General features: G+C 38.3%; 1 protein-coding gene across 8 annotated transcripts in view; it reads left to right on the top strand.

Moving 5' to 3' along the window:
- Window positions 1-22,164, top strand: part of YLPM1 (YLP motif containing 1) — a 70,326-nt gene that overhangs the window by 15,138 nt on the left and 33,024 nt on the right. For all 8 annotated transcript variants that reach the window (XR_004986839.2, XM_036431306.2, XM_045578661.1 and 5 more), the window contains exons 2-4: window positions 3,880-4,113; window positions 5,456-5,635; window positions 7,652-8,625. Coding sequence is in view for 7 of the 8 variants with exons in the window: in XM_036431306.2 (XP_036287199.1) it covers window positions 3,880-4,113; window positions 5,456-5,635; window positions 7,652-8,625 (1,388 nt within the window). In the remaining variant the exon portion in view is untranslated. The remainder of the gene's footprint in view (window positions 1-3,879; window positions 4,114-5,455; window positions 5,636-7,651; window positions 8,626-22,164) is intronic.

Here is a 22,164-nt window from a genome sequence, read left to right as displayed (position 1 = left end):
CCTCATAACTCCCCTCCAACCGGTTCCCACTCTACCCTCAGCCCTTACCTCCCCACCACTGTCCTCATGCATAGGTGTATGATTTTTGTCAAGTCTCTTCCCGCACCCCCTCACATCCCTTTCCTCCTAAGAATTGTCAGTCCACTCCCTTTCTATACCCCTGATTTTATTATATTCACCAGTTTATTCTGTTCATCAGATTTTTATTCCCTTGATTTTTAGATTCACTTGTTGATTGATATCTATTTGTTGTTCATAATTTTTATCTTTATTTTTTTCTTCTTCCTCCTCTTTTTGAAGAATACCTTTCAGCATTTCATATAATACTGGTTTGATGGTGATGAACTCCTTTAGCTTTTTCTTATCTGTGAAGCTCTTTATCTGACCTTCAATTCTGAATGATAACTTTGCTGGGTAGAGTAATCTTGGTTGTAGATTCTTGCTATTCATCACTTTGAATATTTCTTGCCACTCCCATCTGGCCTGCATAGTTTCTGTTGAGAAATCAGCTGATAATCGATTGGGTGCTCCCTTGTAGGTAACTAACTGTTTTTCTCTTGTTGCTTGTAAGATTCGCTTTGTCTTTTGCCCTTGGCATTTTAGTTATGATATGTCTTGGTGTGGTTCTCTTTGGTTTCCTTTTGTTTTAGGTTCTGTGTGCTTCCTGGATTTGTAAGTCTATTTCTTTGACCAGGTGGGGGAAGTTTTCTGTCATTATTTCTTCAAATAGGTTTTCAGTATTTTGCTTTCTCTCTTCTGGGACCCCATAATTCTGATGTTGGTATGCTTAAAGTTTTCCCAGAGGCTTCTTAACACTATCTTCAACTTTTTGGATTCTTTTTTCTTTTTGCTTTTCTGGTTGATTGTTCTTTGCTTCTTTGTATTTCAGATCTTTGACTTGATTCTTGCATTCCTCTAGTCTGCTGTTGGGTCTCTGTATAATATATATATTTTTTATTTCAGTCAGTGTATGTTTAATTTCTAGTTGGTCCTTTTTCATATCCTCAAGGGTCTTGTTAAATTTATTGGCCTTTTCTAGGAAATTCTTGAAAAACCTTATAACCGTGGTTTTGAACTCTATATCCAGTCTTTTGTTCTCCTCCATTTCTTTTGTTTGTGATCTTTTTCCTTGTCTCTGGATTTTTGCTGCTTCCCTAGTTGATAGTGTGGCTTTGTGTGTTAAGGTGTCCTGTATGGTTCAATGGATCAGCCTCCCAGTTATCTGAGGTGGACACTCTTGGTGCACCCCTTTGTGGACTGTGTGTACAGCCTTGTTGTAGTCAAGATTGTTGTTGGTATCACTGGGAGGAATTGACCTCCAGGCTAATTGGCTGTGAGGATTCCCTGTGTCTATAACAAAAGAATTACTGTGCTGGAGACACCCTTATGGGGCAGGACTTGTTCCCGTGGGGCTTTGGTGCTCACTGAGTCTGCCTCTTGAACGTGTCCTTTATGAGAGTAGTTGAAATCTGGTGTCATCTCACACAGACCACTAGATACACTAGCTTCCGGCTCTCCAGTGCAAGTTAGCTACTGTCTGAAGGCATCCAACAGGAGCTACAGAAAGAACTAGTTTTCTTCTCTTTGCTTGGGGTTTGGAGGTTTTGGAGCTGTCTGACTGGAGCTGCAGTTTATTTGTTTAAGCTGCGACAGGGTAGGCCATTTATATGCAAAAGCCGCAGTGTGGAGCTTGGGTATGTTTGTATATTGTGCACAGTGGGATCTCAGGGCATCACTAGGCTAGGGCGTGACAAACAACAGTGGCTGCCAGTTAGCCTTCTCTGCCTTTCCGCGATCCCAAGTCCTCATGCCCAGTGTCCCAGTGCAGTAAACAATGATTGCTGGGCGCACCTCTGCAAGAAAGTCACCCTCACTTTCCGACCTGATGGCCGACAGTCCAGCTTCTCCTCGTAGGAGTTTGAGTCTCCCGCGTGTCACCAGAAACTGGATTTCAGAGTTTGGGAGCTTGTCTCCCTTCGGGTTGAAAAAAAGCATCGCCCGCCACCAGCCCGATTCGTGTCTTTGTACCTCCTCTTTCCAGGGCTGGTGCTCTTTTCTCTTTCCTTCTAGTTGTAGAACTTCCACTCAGCCAGCTTTCCCATGATTCTGGGTGATAGATGTTTTGTCTTTTAGTTGTAGTTTTGAAATAGTTGTGCAAGGCAGCAGTTTAGGTGTTTACCTTTGCCACCATCTTGGTTTCTCCTATATAACGTATTTTCTCTATAGTGCATGTCATAGCCTTCTGGCACCTAGGAACACTAGTCAGCACTTCAGCACTGTGCTTGGTGGCCACTTTAAACAACAAAATCACGAATAAAAAAAGCTCAGAGCCAGCTGGTGTGGTTGAGTTGTTAAGCATTGACCTATGAACCAGGAGGTCACAATTAGATTCCTGGTCAGGGCACATGCCTATATTGTAGGTTTGATCCAGAAGACAGCCAATCAATGATTCTCTGCCATCATTGATGTTTCTATTTCTTCCTCTCCCTTCCCTTCTGAAATCAATATATATCTCTCTCTCTCTCTCTCTCTCTCTCTCTCTCTCTCTCTCTCTCTATATATATATATATATATATATATATATATATAATTCACAACTACAGAATCAATGAATAATGAGGATCAGCTGTGTTTTCTTAATTTTTTTCCACGTTAAACTTGTGATGTTTTAAAGTGAAAGCACAAAACAGGCTTTCAGAAAATGAAATTACATTATAATTTGGAAGTCAGAGTGAGACTTTTAAAATAAATAGAAAGCATTTAAAAAACACATTCTATTCTAATTTATGCACACAGTAGTTTCCCTTTATCTGTGCATTCCCTTTCTGCAGTTTCAGTTACCTGTAATCAACCACTGTCCAAAAATATTAAATGGGAAATCTCAGAAATATACAATTTGTAAGTTTTAAATTGTGCACCATTCTGCTTTGCTTATGAAATATCACACTGCCCCACACTGATCCATCCCATCATACCTTTGTCTGGCACATCCATGAAGTATACACTATCCATGCCATTAATCACTCACCTGTTTCAGTTATCAGATCCCCAATATTACAGTGCATGTGTTCAAGTAACCCTTATTTTATTTAATAATGTCTCATTCACCTCACTTCATCTCATCACGTGGGCATTGTATCATCATCACAAGAAGTGTGAGTACAGTACCTTAAGATGTTTTGGGAGAGAGAGAGAGAGAGAACCATATTTGTGTAACTTTTGTTACATTACATTATTATAATTGTTCTGTTGTATTGTTATTGTTGTTAATCTCTTATTGTGCCTAATTTATAAACTAAACTATCATAGGTATGCATGATTAGGGGGAATAAAGTAGGATATACAGAGTTCAGTACTATCCACTGTTTAGGCCGCCGCTGGAGGTTTTGGAATGTATCTCCCTTGGATAAGAGGACTTCTACATATACCTAGGAATAGACTGCAAATATTTAAAAGAATATACAACAGATGATTAAAAGAGAAGGCAGTGAGAAGAGGCAGTATTATTTGTTTGTGTTCATTAATTACAAAATCCCCCTGGATAAGTCTGAATCAACTAAAGACAGGTTAAAAGCAGATAGCTGTGAATACTGATAGGTTTACTTGATCATTTATCAAAAAGACTGCTCTCACTTCCAAAAGTATGTGTTTTAAGAGTAGAGACGTATGTTCCATTGATATGTATGGCATGGTTTAACTTAAATGTATAAATTTGGGGAAGGAATTGACAATCTTGCTTATTTGTCTTTCTCAGTCTAGCTTTGCCTTTTCTTGCATATAGACACATGAATGAGGACACAAATGTGGAGCTCTCTAAACACCAAGTTGCAGCTATACAGGATTGTCAAGTAAAATTCTTAAAAATGATTTCTGTTGTAGGAACAGCAGCAGTATTGGTATCGACAGCACTTGCTTAGTTTGCAGCAGAGGACAAAAGTGCATTTGCCAGGACACAAAAAGGGTCCTGTCATAGCAAAGGATCCACCCAAGCCAGTAAAAGAAGTTACAGTACCTGCCACCAGTCAAGTACCAGAACCCCCTCCATCTGAGGAGCCCCCATTACCACCTCCTAATGAGGAGGCACCACCCCCTCTCCCTCCTGAGGAATCCCAGGTAATCGTAAAGTTAATTATGTATTTGGTTTTTATTAATTGTTCAACTTTTTTCTGATTCATATATATATATTTTTTATCATGAATAGATATATGTTTTTATGTGTGTTTTTTTAAGTACATGTAAAATTTCATTTATGGAATATTAGATTATGCCTTATCGGGTTTGGAAAAGGCAATTTTGGCATTCCCTGTCCGGAGAATGCCAGCACCATTCTCATCTCTCTGTTTCCCCTGGTATATTACCTTTGTCTTTTCCTCTCCTAAGTTCCAATGGCCCTTTTGCTTCTATAACTTGTTTCCAAAGCCCTTGCAGCCCAGCTGGCTCACTTCCACTACCTCTGTAACTTTCTAAATAAACTTTCTCTTACAATTTGGGGAAAAAAAGAAAAGGCTTTTTTTTTTTCATGGTTTAAATGAGAGTGAAGAGTTAGACACTCTTGTAAATTGTGTGTCTAAGCACGAAAGGACTGCCAGGTATTTTCAGATTGGCAGCACACAGCAATATTTAAGAGCTTCAACTTTTTGCCCTAACCAGTTTGATTCAGTGAATAGAGCATCAGCCTGTGGACTGACAGGTCTCAGGTTCAGTTCTGGTCAAGGGCACATGCCTGGGTTGCAGGCGCAATCCCCCGTGGTGTGTGTGCATGCGAGCACGTGCAAGAGGCAGCCAATCAAGATTCTCTCTCATCATTGATGTTTCTATCTCCCTCTCCCTTCCTCTCTGAAATCAATAAAAATATATATTTTTTAAAAATAACTTATTATTGTCAAATGACCTAGGCTGCTGTCCAGGCACTGCCATTTGCTGGTGGTGACTCTGAGCAAGTTAGTTAACCATTCTGTACTTCAGTATCCTCATCTGCAAAATAGATTGTAGCATTAAATGTAATTTAGGATACTTACTGACACATGGAAAGTTCTCACCTTGGTCCAAAGGTTATTGTTCTCCTAATAGTCATATGTGGAAATTTTATTGAATCATAATAATTACACTGTAACCCATTGGTGAAAGGTAACTAAGGTGCAAGAGAAAGATTTCTCATGGAGTGAAAAGGACATTAAATGTAGATTGACTTTGTTGGGTAATGATTGTCCTATTTAAGAACAGTGAAATGATTATTCTAGTAAAGACTGGAGTTTATAAACTCCTAGGTATTGGTATCCATTATCACAGTAAAGATAGAGCTAGGTATTTATCTAAAGATGGAATAGCTTTTATCAATCAGGCAGAGTTGTAGGGATTCTGGACTTGTATTACAATACAATAATTTATAAAATAGGTTTCTTACTAATTTAATTGCTGTTTTATGATTTAAAAATGTATCTTCTTTTATATTTAGTCTGAGGACCCGGAAGAAGATGCCAGGTTAAAACAGTTGCAGGCTGCAGCAGCACACTGGCAGCAGCACCAGCAGCATCGAGTTGGCTTCCAGTACCAGGGCATAATGCAGAAGCACACTCAGCTACAACAGATCCTACAACAGTACCAGCAGATCATCCAGCAGCCACCACATATGCAGGCAAGTGCTTCTTCAATTCACACATGGCAAATTGACCCAAGAAATTTAAAATACTAGTTATTCCTGAAGGAGATTGAAATGTGAAGAAGGAAAGATATTTCCCAAGTCGTGCCCAAGTAGTTATCTGTCACATTAACTTGGGGGCTTGGGAAATGTGGTATTATGCAAATGCTCTCATATCAACCCAGACAGATGTTAGAGTACTCTTACTAAGTTACTAAGTACTGACTATTACTAAGAGATTTAAGAACCAGGGTTCTTATCATTTAATTATAAGTTCATTTGTGTTTTGCCTACAAACCACTACAGTAACAGACAAGCAAAAATCCACCAAAAAAGGTCAAAACAACCACCACAGAAAACTTAACGAATATACCATAGAAGATGAAATGACTTAGATACTCGCTTCTCTTTTATTGTTGCAGTGTAAACTTATGTCTGCATGTCTATAATAATAAATAGTTTTTTAACTTCTTATAAAAGCCTAATACGCAAATTGAACCACAGAATGACCAGTCACTATGACACACTGGTCACCAGGGGGCAGATGCTCAATGCAGGAGCTTCCCTCTGGTGGTCAGTGTGCTCTCACAGGAGGAGCACCGCTCAGCCAGAAGCTGGGCTCACGGCTGGCAAGTGCAGCGGTGGTGGCAGGAGCCTCTCCCACCTCCGTGGCAGCACTAAGGAGCAGAGAGCTGAGCAGTAAAGAGCAGCGAGCAGGCAGGCAGTGAGGAGGGAAGGGTCCTGGACTGCGAGAGGGCACAGGCTGGGCTGAGGGATACCCCCCACCCCCCACCCTCCCCACCCCATGCACTAATTTTGTGCACTGGGCTTCAGTCCATAATAATATTAAAAACTTGGAAAATACTTATTGTTGAGGTAGCTATTTGCTTTTAGTGTTTGCTTGATTTTTTCAACTCAGTGGTAACTTATCCAGGATAAGGCAAAAGTAGGTTTACAGTTGAGAATACACAAAACAGTTTATTCTTGTATTATTATTTAACTAGAGGCCTGGTGCATGTAATTCGTGCATGGGGGTGGTGTGGGGGCGGTCCCATCAGCCCAGCCTGCACCCTCTCTAATCCAGGACCCCTCAGACATCCCTCTCACAATCCTGAACTGCTAGCTCCTAATCGCTCACTTGCCTGCCTGGCTGGCCACCCTGCCTCCCCCCCGACTGCCTAATCGCCCCTCACTGCCCGCCCCCTACACCCCCCCCCCCCCCCCCCCCCCGCAAGTCTGGTTGTCCCTAATTGCCTCCACTGCTGGCCAGGTCGCCCCCAACTGCCCCCTCCTGGTCAGCCTGGTCACTCCTAACTGCCCCCTTTTTCCTCTTCCCCCCTTGGCAACCTGGTCACCCCTTACTGCCACTTCTGTCAGCCTGGTTGCCCCCAACTGCCTCCCCACCCCCATCCCAGTCTCCCCTCATGGCGTCCCTGCCAGCCTGGTTTCCCCACGCAGTCTGCTGTTCAGTCATTTGGTCATCCCTCACTAACCCCCCTGCCGGCCTGGTTATAGGCAGCCATCTTGTGAGGGCGTGAGGGTTAATTTGCATATTACCTATTTATTATATAGGATTATTGTATTATTTTCCATATGAACAACTGTAAGCCTACTTTAGCTCCACCCTATATAATTGAATCAAAGGAAGAAAGAAGAATGATCATCACCAAATGGATTTACCAAGCTTATCCTTATCCTCCCAAAATCTTTAGTGTTTTAATATCCTAAGACTTTATATGCCCTTGATGCATTAATATTTTTTTTTAAATCTTTATTCATATTATTACAGATCTTCCTCTTCTCCCCCCCTCCATTTCTCCCCTCCACAATGATGGGTGGAGAAAGGGCAGAGGGTGGGGTTCCACCCCACCCTCTGCCCTTTCTCCACCCATCATTGTCCTCATCCATAGGTGCACAGTTTATGTTCAGTCTCTTCACACATTGATGCATTAATTTTGATCTTGTTATTAATTCTATGAATGTCTTGAAATAATTTTATCTCTTTATTTGTAGACCATGTCTGTAGATGTGCAACTGCGACATTATGAGATGCAGCAGCAACAGTTTCAACATCTCTACCAAGAATGGGAGCGAGAGTTTCAGCTATGGGAGGAACAGCTTCATTCCTATCCACATAAAGATCAACTTCAGGAGTATGAGAAGCAGTGGAAAACATGGCAGGGACATATGAAAGCCACTCAGACCTATCTCCAGGAGAAAGTCAATTCATTTCAGAATATGAAGAACCAGTATATGGGAAACATGTCAATGCCACCTCCTTATGTTCCATATTCTCAGATGCCTCCACCTCCACCAACAATGCCTCCTCCTGTACTGCCTCCATCATTGCCACCACCAGTGATGCCCCCTGCCCTACCTACTTCAGTGCCACCACCTGGCATGCCTCCACCTGTGATGCCACCTTCTCTACCAACCTCTCTGCCCCCACCTGTGATGCCTCCTTCTCTCTCTTCAACAGGGCCACCACCAGTTCTTCCTCCACCTCCCCTCTCTTCTGTGGGGCCACCACCAGTTCTTCCCCCACCATCTCTCTCTTCAACAGCACCTCCACCTGTCCTGCCCCTTCCACCATTATCTTCAGCCACACCTCCTCCAGGAATACCTGCCCCTGGGGTTCCACAAGGGATACCTCCTCAATTAACAACAGCCCCAATTCCATCAGTCTCTAGTTCTCAGAGTTCACAACTTCCAGAGAAACCTAGACCAGCGTTACTTCCCACTCCTGTGTCTTTTGGTTCAGCTTACCATCCTCCATTGCAATCAGCTGTTGGCCCTGCAGAACAAGGGAATTCTAAAGCTCCTCTGAGCAAGTCTACTCTGCCATACAGTTCGTTCTCGTCTGAGCCAGGACTTGGGGAGTCTTCAATTGCTCCATCTCTGCAAATCAAGGACATGCCAATGAGGTCAGGTGGACTGCTTCCAGATCCTCCTAGAAGCAGTTACATGGAAGGTCCAAAAGGGCCAAGGTAGGTCTGACTTGTTTTGTTGGTTGGTTGGTTGGTTTGGCTGATTTGTTGATTTAGGCTGAGTAGGTCTTGATGGTATAAAAAACTTCATTTATACAGGTTTGGTACTCTTATCATTTTAATCTATACACAATCCTGGTTTACAATTAATTATGCTAGTGTTCGCTTACTAGACATAATGAAATGTAGAAATGGTAACCATTTCTTGTGATGTCACTAGAGATTATGGTGTAGGACAGTGGTCGGCAAACTTGCTGCTCTCGAGACACTTGCGGCTCTTTGGCTCCTTGATTGTGACTCTTCCACAAAATACCATGTGCGGGCGGGCGGGCATGTACAGTACGATTGAAACTTCATGGCCCATGTGCAGAAGTCAGTTTTCAGCTCTCAAAAAGAAATTTCAATTGTTGTACTGTTGATATTTGGCTCTGTTGACTAATGAGTTTGCCGACCACTGGTGTAGGATGAATGTGATGTTTCAGAGTGATGGTTATCAATTTCTTACTGATGTTTTAACTTCAGATGTAATATTGATTAGACTTATTTATCTTTTTTGCTTTCTTGTTTATTAAATAATTTAATTGATAAATTCTCTTTGTTAGCTTATAAGCTAACTGTTGGAGATAAAGATTAATAAGCCAATATTGTAGTGAAATTAGGCAATGAAATTTAGTGTAAAGATATATCAAACTTTTGTTTTGCATATTTGTTCAACAAATATTTATTAAGTTCCTATTCTCTGTTTATAGCAGTGAGTAAACCAGAACAAATGTTCCTCAATTTGGGAGATATTTTTCTTTTGTCTACACCACTTTTTTAAGAAAAAAATACTTTTATTGATTTCAGAGAAGAAAGAAGAAAGGGAGAGATAGAAACAATGAGAGAGAATCATTGATCAGCTGCCTCTTGCATGCCCCCTACTGTGCCTTGACTGGGAATCAAACTGAGACCTCCTGGTTCATAGGTTAATGTTCAATCACTGAGTCACTCCAGCTGGGCTGAACCACATTTTTTTTTTATAGAAAAGTACACATAAAAATTTACTTGTGGTTCCTGAGTTTTTTTCTCTTTACCTTTTAAAATATGTTAAATTCATTTTTCTAAGTTTGTAAAACTATATTTTTCTCACCAGTTTGACCTAAATGATAATTTTCCTAAAGAAAAAAATTCAGTAAGATTTTCTTCCAATTGGAAATTGTAATAGGCATACATCCTCCTTATACAAAATTTAGACAGGACAGAAGAGGACTGAAAAAAGTAAAAGTCACCTAATTCTACTGTTAATTATTTTGGGGGAATAATAGTTTTTAAAATATATGTTTTTAAAATGGCATCATACTAAGTATATTGTCATAACTTGCTTTTTCCACTATCAGTACATTGGTTAATTTTCCATCTTAGTGTCAATGGATCTACATATCATTTTTAATTTATACCTAATTTCATCATTTGACAAAAAAATATATCTTGTATTTGTTCCTCAAGTTTCTAATTCTGAAAACAATACAGCACAAACTTAATCCAAAATCAAAGCTAATTAGTGGCTATTAACATGATTTTCTCTGGCTACTGGAAGCCTTGCCAGACACTTTATATACATTGTCTTATGGAGTCTTCTCAACAACTTGGGAATTTGTATGCCCTACTTTTACCCTTTACAAATGGGCTGAGGGGATTGGGTAACTTGCTCAGGATCGAATCACTGGGATGTTAGAGCCTGAATTTATACCCAGAGAATCAGAGCAAAAGCACTAGTTAAGTATTGTATGTAACACTCAGGTTTTAATGATATTCATGCTTTCAGTGATGTGCATATTTACAAATACATTTGTAGCCTTTATTTATTTATTTGGTATGTGTATCTTCTTGATTTGAATTCCTACTTATCTATTGGATTGAGTATTCCTTTTAGATCTGGTGACTTGTTATCAGAGAAACACATAACACTTCCTAAGACAAAGATTTCCTGCTCCCTTCTTTTCCTGACATATTAACATTTCTCTCTTTTGCCTACCAAATCTTAAGTTTGTAAATTTAGGACCTATTTTAAGTTTTTTTCTTGTCTCACGGTACAATTAATAGCTATGGTGCTAGGAGGATCTTAGCAATGATATAATGCAGTATCTCCTCATAGCAATTCACGGTTGTGTTGTATTTTAGTTTGTCATCTTGTGCATATTACCTTATTCCTCTCATTGATCTCTTGAGGTAAGTAGATAAGGAAGCTGAGCTTTGGAGATGTTATAAATAAATTTCCCCAGATGACATAGCTAACAAATAGTTGAGATGGGATTAGAATCCAAGGCTTCTCATAGTTCAGTGTACTTACTTCCTGTGACAAGCAATTGATGAGCTCTGCTTGAACACTGACAGTTTTTTGGAAAGTTTATTTCTTACACTACCCTAAATATATTACTGTAACTTCTACCTGTTGACTCTAGATCTACTTTTATGATACAACACATCATGAATTATTCTCTCTTTTACATTATGTTCCTGCACTTATTTAAAGATGATCCTCTTGTATTCTTTCTCAGCCTTCTTTACCCACTCTGCTCTGCCATCACATAAACTCAGATTCCTTTCTTTTCACACTAACATTGGTTCTAGCCTCCTCCTGCTTTATTGCTCACTGTCATTTGAAGGGCTTTTGGTTCATCAAGTCTCCTTCAGAGGAAGAGGACTGTAGACCTACCCTGTTTCCCTGAAAATAAGACAGTGTCTTATATTAATTTTTTCTCCCAAAGTTGCACTAGGTCTTATTTTCAGGGGATGTCTTATCTTTCCATGCGCTAGGTCTTATTTTCGGAGGATGTCTTATTTTCAGAGGATGTCTTATTTTCAGGGAAACACGGTAGTTCACACTTCGTTATAAATAATATTCTAAATAGCCCTTTTTTGGTCAGCACTCTCAGGTATGATTGTAAATACAGCTTAGTGAATTTGTTCAAAGTAGATGCACCCGTGTTATTACTACTCAGATCAAGAAATAGAAATTCTAGTGTATTAGATGTCCCTTCCCATATTCTCTTTTAACACCACTGATTAGCTTTGTCTGTTTTTGAATTTTATATAAATGGAATTATACTGTATGTACTCTTTTGAGTGGCACCTTTCATATAACATTATATTATTGTGAGATCATCCATGTTGTGTGTAGCTGTAGTTTGTTCATTCTCATTCCTGTACAATATTTTATTGTATGAATATACAACAGTCTATCCATTCTGATATTAATGGTCATTTAAGTTTTTTTTTTATTATGAAAATACTGCTATGTGTCTTTTGGTGCTATATGTCTCACCTTAAATGCATACACATATGTGTGTGGATGTTTAATTTTGTTTAGATATATACCAAAGATTGGAATTGCTTGATCATAGGTAGGTATATGTTCTGCTTTGATAGATCTTGTCAAACAGTTTTCCAAAGTGGTTGCTTTAATTTATATTCTCACCAGCAGTGATTCTGTGTTCCAGTTTGTTTTTGCATCCTCATCAATACTTAGTATTGTTAAACTTTTAAATTTTAGCCATCTTGATGGATGTTTAATGGTATAGAAATATGGCTGGAGATTTTACTTCTGATAAATTTCACATCTTTATTAGAGCCTAGTGTGCAGCTGTAAGGACATTTATCTTTTGATTCATCTACCCTGTTTCCCTTAATATAAGACAGTGTCTTATATTAATTTTTGCTCCCAAAGATGCACTAGGTCTTATTTTCAGGGGATGTCTTATTTTTCCATGAAGAAGAATACGGTACACATTTATTGTTAAATGAAAATAAAGGAAATTTATTACCTGTATACTGTACGGTAGTACGGTAGTTGTGAACACAAACCAGACAAACTGTGAAGCCTATAGTATCAAGAATTTACTCATTTATTCAGTGACAATCATGTCATCATCTTCTGGAACATCATAACAATCCAATTCCTGAATTTCCTGGTGAATTTCTTGTGACTCCATTTCTTTCAGAATCAGTGGACCAAATCTCTCATGTTTAGCAATAGCACTGTCTTTAAATGAGTTCTTTTTGTCAGTGTAGCCTGCTCGCAGTGCATTTGCAATGAATTCTTCACCCAAGTCACAACTTCTTGCAGTTTAGGTTTCAGAAAGTTTCCATTCTATTTTCAATGCAGTCATTAATTTCCATGCGCAAATTGTCTTTGAATGGCTTGTTTATTGCAATATCAAGAGTCTGGAGATTTCCTGCGGGAATCATTATCTGATCTATTTTTCTTTCATGAAGAAATGTCTTCATGTCTTTAGCGCGGTGAGTGCTGGCTGCATCCCAGACTAGCAGACCTCTTTGGCTCCCTCGCATAACAAGCAGCAGCATTAAATCAACCCACTTCCTTATAACTGCTTGTGTGGCCCAAGCTTTTTCAATTTCAAGAATAAAAACACCCAAAACACGTTCAATCTTTTCCTTCTTGCCCTTAGAAATGATTAAAGGTGGGATTTTAGTGCCATCCAGATGAATTGCCAAAATACAGGAAACACGTGCACTTTCGTAATCAGTGGAGGGAATGTAAACTAAGGAAGCACCCCGCTGTTCAATTGTTGTTTGAGGTGATTGGTCCATAAACACTGCAGTTTCATCCATAGCAATCATGTTGGAAAGATTGTATTTAGAGAAGTCAGCATCATCAATAAAGGACTTGAATGCAAGTGCTCGCTTAATAACTTGAGTATCTTCCAACCTAAACAATGTTGTAGATCTTCTTAAAGACAGTTCACTTCTCTGAAGGAAATTATCCAGCCAGTGTTGTGATGCTTTGAAGTCTTCGGGGGCTATGTCAACTGTGGTGTATTGCAAGGGCAAATTCTTGAATCTGAGCCCTATTCACAATCAAAGCCTTTGCTCTCCTGTCAACAACCCATTTACAGATCAGGTCTTCCAGCTCAGAAAATAATGGTTGCCGACCTGATCCACACTTATGCTTTTTAGCATTTACCTTGTCCACTTGTTCAATGAGGTTACCATACTCTGCTCGCCATTTTTGGACCAATCGGATACTCAACATCTTCTCTTTGCAGAAAGCAGTAAGATTTTGGCCCCAAGAGTCTTTCACTATTCCTTTCTTGTACTCCACAGAGTAGCTTTTGCTTTTTGTGCTCATTTCTAGGGGTAAAAAAAAGGAATTGGGGTATCAAGATGGAGGGGAGTAGGATCACTTAAAATGACATAGGGGGATCAGAGGAGGGAATCAAAATGGCACAGGAGAATCAGAGGGGGGGATTACCATTTTAGTAACCCCTTTTGATTCTCCTGTGTCATTTTGATTGCCCCCTCTGATTCTCCTGTGTCATTTTAAGTGATCCCCCTCCCCCCACCCCTGTGCCACTGAACACCTTCACCAGACATCCCCCCTACCCCTTTATCAGACATTTATCCCCTGGGGCCTGCCTGGGGACTGTCACTGGGCTTGCTGGGGCCTGGATCTGGGCTGGAGCACAGTCATCATGAGAGCGGCCTCGAGTATCAGGTAGTGTTACCAGAGACAGACCAGCACTCACCACCTTCGCCGCATCCAGTCCGCTCTAATCCTCCTGTTCTTCTACACCCATCTGCGAGTTTCCTCTCTCCTGCCCCTCGCCCCTCGCCCCTCGCTCACCGCTCACTCCGACCTCCGCTCTGCCTCCACACAGCAGTGACGTCAGGACTCCACATAGCTTTACTGGTTGCTAGACATCAGTCGTGGCGGCCCTAGCGACCAGTGTACGGTAAATTAATTTTCATGCTGAGACAGAGCCTAGAGGGGGCCTTATTTTCAGGGGGATGCCTTATATTTCACTCAGAAGGAAACCTGTAAATAGGTCTTATTTTCGGAGGATGTTTTATTTTCAGGGAAACACAGTAATAGTTTTGGTACAACTTTGTCACTTTGCTTTTCTTTGTCCTTATAGTCAGGAGATGAAATTTTCTGAATTCTCAGTTGTGCTGAATGAAGCCTAAAAGCAAGCGGGTGTGACAGTTTATTTTACTATTGCCTCATCCTTCTAGCAATTCTATCATTCTTTTGTTGTCTTTGTACTTCAATCTTTTTTGGCATAGTTGGGGAAAATAAATAATAAGTAATGATGAGTATTAATGAACTCTAAGATAAGGAAATCACAAAATGTTTCAAGATCTAGAAAAAAATAAAAATCACTTAAGATCTAACATCTTAGATTTGTGAAAGGATCCAATGGATCCATATGGTAATTGCAAGATAATTTGAATTTTGTTCTTTTTTAAAAAATATTTTTTAATTGATATTTTTACTGAGAGGGATAGAGATAGGGATAGAGAGTTAGAAACATCGATAAGAAAGAAACATCGTTCAGCTGCCTCCTGCACACCTCCCACTGGGGATGTGCCCGCAACCAAGGTACATGCCCTTGACCGGAATCGAATCTGGGACCTTTCAGTCCACAGGCCAACGCTTTATCTACTGAGCCAAACTGGTTAGGGCTTGTTCTGTTTTTTATAAAGTAAATTTTCTCTTTGTTCCCTGGAAGGCCAGTAAGAAAAAAGTCACAAAAACCCTGGCTGGCTCACTGGTTAGAGCATTGGTCTGGATACGGATACCAGAGAGTAGTGGATTTGATTTCCATTGAAGGACATGTACTTGGGTTGTAGGTTCAATTCCCGTCCCCAGTCTGGGCATGTGTGGGAGACAGCCAATCGATGTGTCTCTCTCACATCAATGTTTCTGTCTCTCCCCTCCCCTTCTCCCTGTTTCCCTCTCCTACTCCCCTCCCTTCCACTCTCTAAAAATCAGTGGAAAAAATATCCTCACTCCTTAGGTGAGTATTAAAAAGAAAAGAAAAGAAATCACAAAATATTAATCTCTGCAAATAGAACTGTTAAAAAACAAACAAACCCTCAAAAACTACAATCAGTGAGCTCCATGGACTAATGATGTCTTTTGATAAATAGAAATTCTTGATTTTAATTTAGTCGTAATATATTTAGTTGTAATTTTAATGTATTGATCTTTGCTTCTGTTATGTTTAGTGCTTTTTTGTGTCCTGTTTAAGAAATCTTTGTTCACTCCAAAGCCGTAAATACATTATCCTATTTTATCTTCTTTTATTGTTTTATGTTTTATTTTAAAATTAATCCATATAGAATTGGCTTTTTTGTTAATATATGGTATGAGGTAGGGGTCAAAATTCTCATAAATAATGATATGTATAGATTTGTTTCTGGACTCTACCTTTGATTTATTTTTATGTCCTTGCACCAAGTGTCACATGGTTTTAATTACTGTAGCTTTATAATAAACCTTGATATCTTTTAGTTAATTCCTCCAATTGTTTTTCTAGATCAGAGGTTGGCAGACTTTTTCTGTGAAGGATCACATGGTAAATATTTTTATGCTTTGCAAACCATGTTTGATCTCTCACAAATATTTTTCTAGCCCACCTGGCTAGTGTGGCCTAGTGGTTGAGATTCAACCCATAAACCAAGAAGTTACTAGTTTGTTTTTAGTCAGGGCACATGCCCAGGTTACAGGCTCCATCCCCAATAAGAGGGGTGCAGGAGACAGCCAATTAGTGATGTTTCTTTCTCATTCATGTTTCTATCTATCCCTCTCCGTTCCCCTCTAAAGTCAATAAAATATATGGGGAAATTTTTTTTTTTTTTAACCCTGGCTGCTGTGATTCAGTTGATTGGGGTATCATCCCTTGCACCAAAGGTTGCTGGTTCAATTCCTAGTCAGATACATGCCCAGGTTTCAGGCTCGGTACCCGTCTCCCTCTCACCATCTCCCTTTTTTCTCTTTCTAAAAAATCAATTAAAAAATTTTAAGTATGTTTTTCTTTCTTTTCTATTTCTTTTTAACTTTTAAAAATGTAAAAAGGGCCCTAGCTGGTTTGGCTCAGTGGATAGAGTGTCAGCCTGCAGACTGAGGGGGTCCTGGGTTCGATTCTAGTCAAGGGCATGTACCTTGGTTGCGGGCACATCCCCAGTGGCCCGCAGGAGGCAGCTGATAGATGTTTCTCTCTCATCAATGTTTCTGGGTCTCTAGCCCTCTCCCTTCCTCTCTGTAAAAATCAATAAAACATATATTTAAAAAAATAATAAAATAAAAATGTAAAAAGGTCATTATTAATTGGATTTGATCCATAGGACATAGTTGGATGACCCTTGATTTAGATTGTCTTGACTTTTCTTGGTCCTTTCTATTTCCCATATATAATGCTTAGAATCGCTTATCAATTTTAAAAACCTGCTGGAATTTGATGGGGATTTTATAGAATCTATTGACCATTTTGAGGAAGAATTGATATCTTTATAAAAATCAAGACTTCTGATCAGTCCCATCCACTTTTTGATTGGCTTTAATCAAAAAGCACTAAACATAAAGGAAGCAAAGATCCTAATACTGGAATTGCGAACCTCTTTCATTCTGTAGCTGTCACACTAAGATGAGCAAGGGACTACTAAAGAAGCTTTTCTTTATGCTTCCATTTGTCATGGTGGTTCCTCTTTATAGTGTTTACTTATTTTTTGGGTATTTTGATTTTAGGATCTTGGATTAGAAAATAGGCATTATTTCACATGAAAACCAAAAGGGAATTTGATTTCAAAATTTAATGTGTTGTAATTCCCCTGGCCTGCTGATTTGAGTATATTTACATAAACATGGTGATAATCAGATAACAACTTGTTTAATGTATTTGTAATTTTCATACTTCTTAAGTTTTCACACCCAATTTGGAGTATTTTAATATCAAGTTTTGAAGTCTTTATTCCTAGTTTTAGTGGTTTCATACCTAGTTTTAGTGTTTTTATTTTTTAAATGTTTCTGAAATACTTAACTGTACAAACAAATTTTCTGAACATTTAAACCTCAAATATTTGTTTATTTTTTTCCATCTAATCAATGTGCAATGCATGTGTTTTGTGTGATTGTATTTAGTGAATAGATACTATGTTTGTTCTTTATTTCAAGTACATGATTTTATATGTTAAAAAGTCATAGTATTTAATTGTGTTGGTGTAAAATTTGCTTTATTTTGTACATACTTTTAACATGAGTATCTTTTAATATTATTTATTTCAAAAGCCTAAAAATTTTTTACTTTTATAAATCTTAAAGGTTTTGATAGTTTTATGATTTCATAATATCCTTGAACTTTGAAAATATGAAAGTGCACTATTGATAAATAATTGCCATTTCTATGTAGTGTTGAAGATATATTTCAATTTGTTTAACATTTCCTGATTCCCAGAATAAAAATAAAATGATGACCCTTGGCTGTTGATTAGCAATTTAATCTGAAAGCAAAGCATGTTACCTTTTCATGGCAACTACAAATTGTATGTGTAGGCATGAAGCTTGCAGAACTTTTCTTCCATGTTCTCTTTCTTCTTAACTACACACATTTAGTGCTTCTGCTTCCTTTATCCTTTCCTTTGGTCTTTATATTTGCTCTTCTCTTTGTCTGGAATCCCTTTCCTATCACTTTTGCTTTACTAATTCCTGTTTTTCCTGCCCCCAGGGTTGCACTTCAATAATTGAGTGCACTTCAGTAATATGTTGAGATCCTTCATTGAGTCATACAATGGGATACACTTCAGTGAACAAGACCAAAATGTCCCAGATTTATTAAATTTTGTTCTAATTGTTGATTTACTTGTCATACTCTTTCTATGGACTCTGAACTCTCTGAGCTTTATTTCAGCAGTAACACAGTACCTGACAATAAGTGTTCCTTATCCTAATATGTCGCAGTTATGGATAAAATTCTCAGGGCATTCATAATTTAGTTAGGAAGGCAGTTCATTCATATTCAGAAATGGATTTTAATATAAGATAATGTGTTGACAGGCTCTTTAATGACTCTGAACATTGTAGAAGATAGTCTTATCACTTATATGAACTAATAATTGCTGAATTAATATAACGCAGAGGATTTTATACAATTTTAATGATTTAAGATGTCATTCCAGGCACTTTGAATTAACAAAAGTAACTTAAAGAAAAGGAACCAAACCATCATAAGCTCTGAAACTTTATTCTTTTTGCTCTTTGTAAATGTGTGGTCTCCATTCTTAGCATTTGGATGCTTCCTTTTGACAAGTCTCCTTTTCCCCTTGCCCAACAATAGCTGTGCCAAGCCTTCTCTTGGATAGACCCCTACTGCTGCTTTCTCTATCTTAGCAAACATTTTCTTTATAGCTTTAATTTAGATTCCTTTCAGGCCAAGTAAAACTCAGCTTCCTACCTTTATCTTTCCTTTACCTTACTATCCTCATCTTCTTTCTTAAAACTCACAAGAAGACTTTCTCATGATTAGGGCTAATCTTGTCTCTGTGCTCTCAAAAGAATTACATTTTACATTTTATCAAAGTGATGCATACAGGTTGAAAGAAAATTAACCATCCATTATTTAAAGCCACCTAGATGTGTTTCCTAATATCATCTTTTGTTCTTTAGCTGTTTCTTTTGGTAGTTATTTTTATATCATTGACAAATATGCTGCTACTTTCTTGACTTACACTTTTTAGGTATTATATATTTACTTCCTGTTCTGATAAAGGTTTATTAGTTCTTATACTATTCTCTAACCCCATCTGCTCAATATGTTTATGTCACTATTTTGATACATCAGTAAACAATGTTGTTTGTTGTAGAGATAAGCAGTGTGCTGTGATTACATTTTCTTTCATGTAATAACTTTTTTCAGAATTTCCAGTTATCTTTCTTTTTGCAAAATCTTAAAAATAATCCTTCAACCCCAGCCCCCAAAACACCTATTACTCTTGAGGAGATCTCTCTCCCAAATTCATGCATTCTCTTGCTTTTGCCTAGGCTGGTTGGCTGGTTGGTTGCTCTCAAGATCTGCCATATAGCTGTTACTCTCATATTTCCCTTGACTATCCTCCTGGATTTGGATACACTGTTTATTGAATCTCATGGCTTCCTGTTTGTGGGTTAGTGCTTCCTTTTCCTTGAGTGCATGCTCAAATAATTTACTAAGAAACTGTATATTGAGGGTGAATTTTCTGAGTCCTTGCATGTCTGCAAATGTCTTTTATTTAACCTCACATGTGATAATACTTTGGATATGGAATTTGAAGTTGAACATAATTATTCCTCAAGGTTTTTAAGTCATTGTTCTATTTCCTTCTGTCACTTAGTACAGCTGTTGTGCTGCTACTCCAATTCTTTTTGTTTTTAGATGACTTTTCCTTACTGCCAGAAACTTTATTATATTTCTGGTTCTCTAATTTTATTTTTTAAACTCTCACCCGAGGATATATTTTTATTGACTTTAGAGAGAGGGGAACAGAAAGGGAGAAAGAGAAACATCAATTGGTTGCCTCCCTCATGCACCCCAACTGGTGATCAAACCCACAACCTGGATATGTGCCCTGACCAGAAATCAAACCCACGACCTTTCAATGTATGGGACAGTGCTCCAACCAACTGAGCCACACCGGCCAGGATTTATTCCTGGTATCTAAAATTTTAGTGATTTGTTGTTATTGCTTTGTTTTGTTAGTTATACTGGATACTGAGTGAACTAGGCTCTTACTGTATGGAGATTAGAATCTCTTTAACTCTGGGAAATTTCTTTGTGCTATTTCTTCTATAATTTTTTGTCTTGTTTTCTGTTTTTGGGACTCCCTAGTAGAATTTTGGATCCTGCTGGATTGATAATATTTGTTTATTTTTCTCTCTCATTTTGTTGCATTTTCTGAGATACTTTTAATCATTTTATTGCACTTTTTTATTTTGAGAAATAAAACATTTTCTGAAGTTCTTTTGGTTCTGATCCCTTTTACATATAGCTATTTTTTCTTGGTTTGTAGATACTCTCTGAAGATGCCAATTTAGGAGTGGGGGTTTTTAGTTTGTTTTTTTTCTGTTCTGTTCTGTTTTGTGGGTGTGTTTTGTTGTTGTTGTTTGTTTTGTTTTGTTTATTTTTTGTATTATCTCTGTTTTCTCCAGATTTGTGTACTGTTTATCTTTGGTCTCTTTCATTTTGGAGACATTCCTCAAATATCTAGTGATCCTTGGTTGTCCATTTCTATGTGAGAATGGGGAGACACTGATAAGCTGATTGGGAGCTCTCGGGCAGGGAGCTCACAAACTGTTAGGCTTTGTTTTAGGTGATAGGACAAAATACTAATGCTATAGGACCCTCCAATTCAAGAATTTACAGATTTTCAGCCTAGGAAAAGGCTGATTGATGGATCTGAATGTAGATTTTAATTTATATATTTTTAGGGAATGTCAAGCAAGAAGTCGTACTTTGCCCTCCCCAGCATCTCTGGTAACTGAGAATCCTGACCTCTCTGGGGTTTTATGGGCAAGCCAGCCCCACCTTCTGTTACCAGCACTCTAAGCTGTAGCTTTTTCCTGCTCCATATGTTACCACTCATGTGTGTGCATTCTTTCAGAATTTAAAACAAAATTCTCATCTGCTGGTGGCCCCTTTTTTGTTTTTAGTGGGTTTATATACTTTTAAATTGTTATGACTATAAAGTGTCAACTTGGCTAGGCTGAAGTATGTTTCCCGGAGTTCCCTTTTTTATGTTTCTGATTAGGAGATTTTTGCACCTAGCATGAAATATTCCCGGAAAACCAAAAACATTCTAACCGTTTTCCCAGAAAAGGATATAAAGTTACCTCCCCTTTTTTTGTTTGTTTTTGGGATATCTTCATTCTTCTGATTCATACTCCCTCTTTGATATTCTGTAACAAATAGAAAAGTAACTATTATTGCTGTATCTTATTTTTGATGATAAAGAAGAAACATTAACCAAACATTTTTGACTAATGTATATATTTAAGCATATAATATCAAATTAAGGAAGAAATATTCATATCTTATCACTGTCCTTATTTCTACAATTGGTCATGTGATCATAGTTTTTATAACTACCTTCTTTCACTACCCTTTCCATATTCCTTTTGCTCTCAGCAAGTACCTCAGCTGGTCCTGGTTTCTTGCCTAGTGGGTGACCCAAATATTCATTCTTTGAAGGTCTGGGCTATTTGCAGTCTGCCTAACTTATGTTACTGTAGTTTTCCACTGACTTTAATCACAGGACATGGAAGTACTAAGGTGTCCTAGAGGATCTGTATTCCAGACATATTCCTCCTTACCCTCATTGTATAGTAGTAACCCAATTTTGCCTTGAAAGTCAGGATCAATCCTTCCCCTCTACCAGTTCCCCCCCACCCCCTCAGCCAGTTTAGTAACTCTTTTCTTTGTCTATTGACTCAGAACCCAAAATGACCAGGTATCAGTCTCAACTTGAGTTTAGTAGACTCATTGTGTCCTTGTATTGATGGGAGCATTTCTCCCTTTGAAACTAGGGTACTAGACCAGCAAAACCAATGTCACAGGGATAGGAAATATTTTGCTGAAACTTAATTTAGTACTCTTCATTGATTTCCCAAATAAATGAAAGAAGAACCTATTTCCCATAAAAGGCATAGCTATCCACTCAGGCACCTAAGCCAGAAATTTGGAATCATTCTAAATTCTTTCCTTTCCATTATCATTTAAATCCCACCTGTTA

Source organism: Pipistrellus kuhlii, unplaced genomic scaffold (assembly GCF_014108245.1).
Source record: "Pipistrellus kuhlii isolate mPipKuh1 unplaced genomic scaffold, mPipKuh1.p scaffold_m20_p_1, whole genome shotgun sequence".
Classification (NCBI taxonomy): domain Eukaryota; kingdom Metazoa; phylum Chordata; class Mammalia; order Chiroptera; family Vespertilionidae; genus Pipistrellus; species Pipistrellus kuhlii.
The sequence above is the reverse complement of the archived record's forward strand: the minus strand, read 5'-3'. Positions and strand labels throughout refer to the sequence as shown.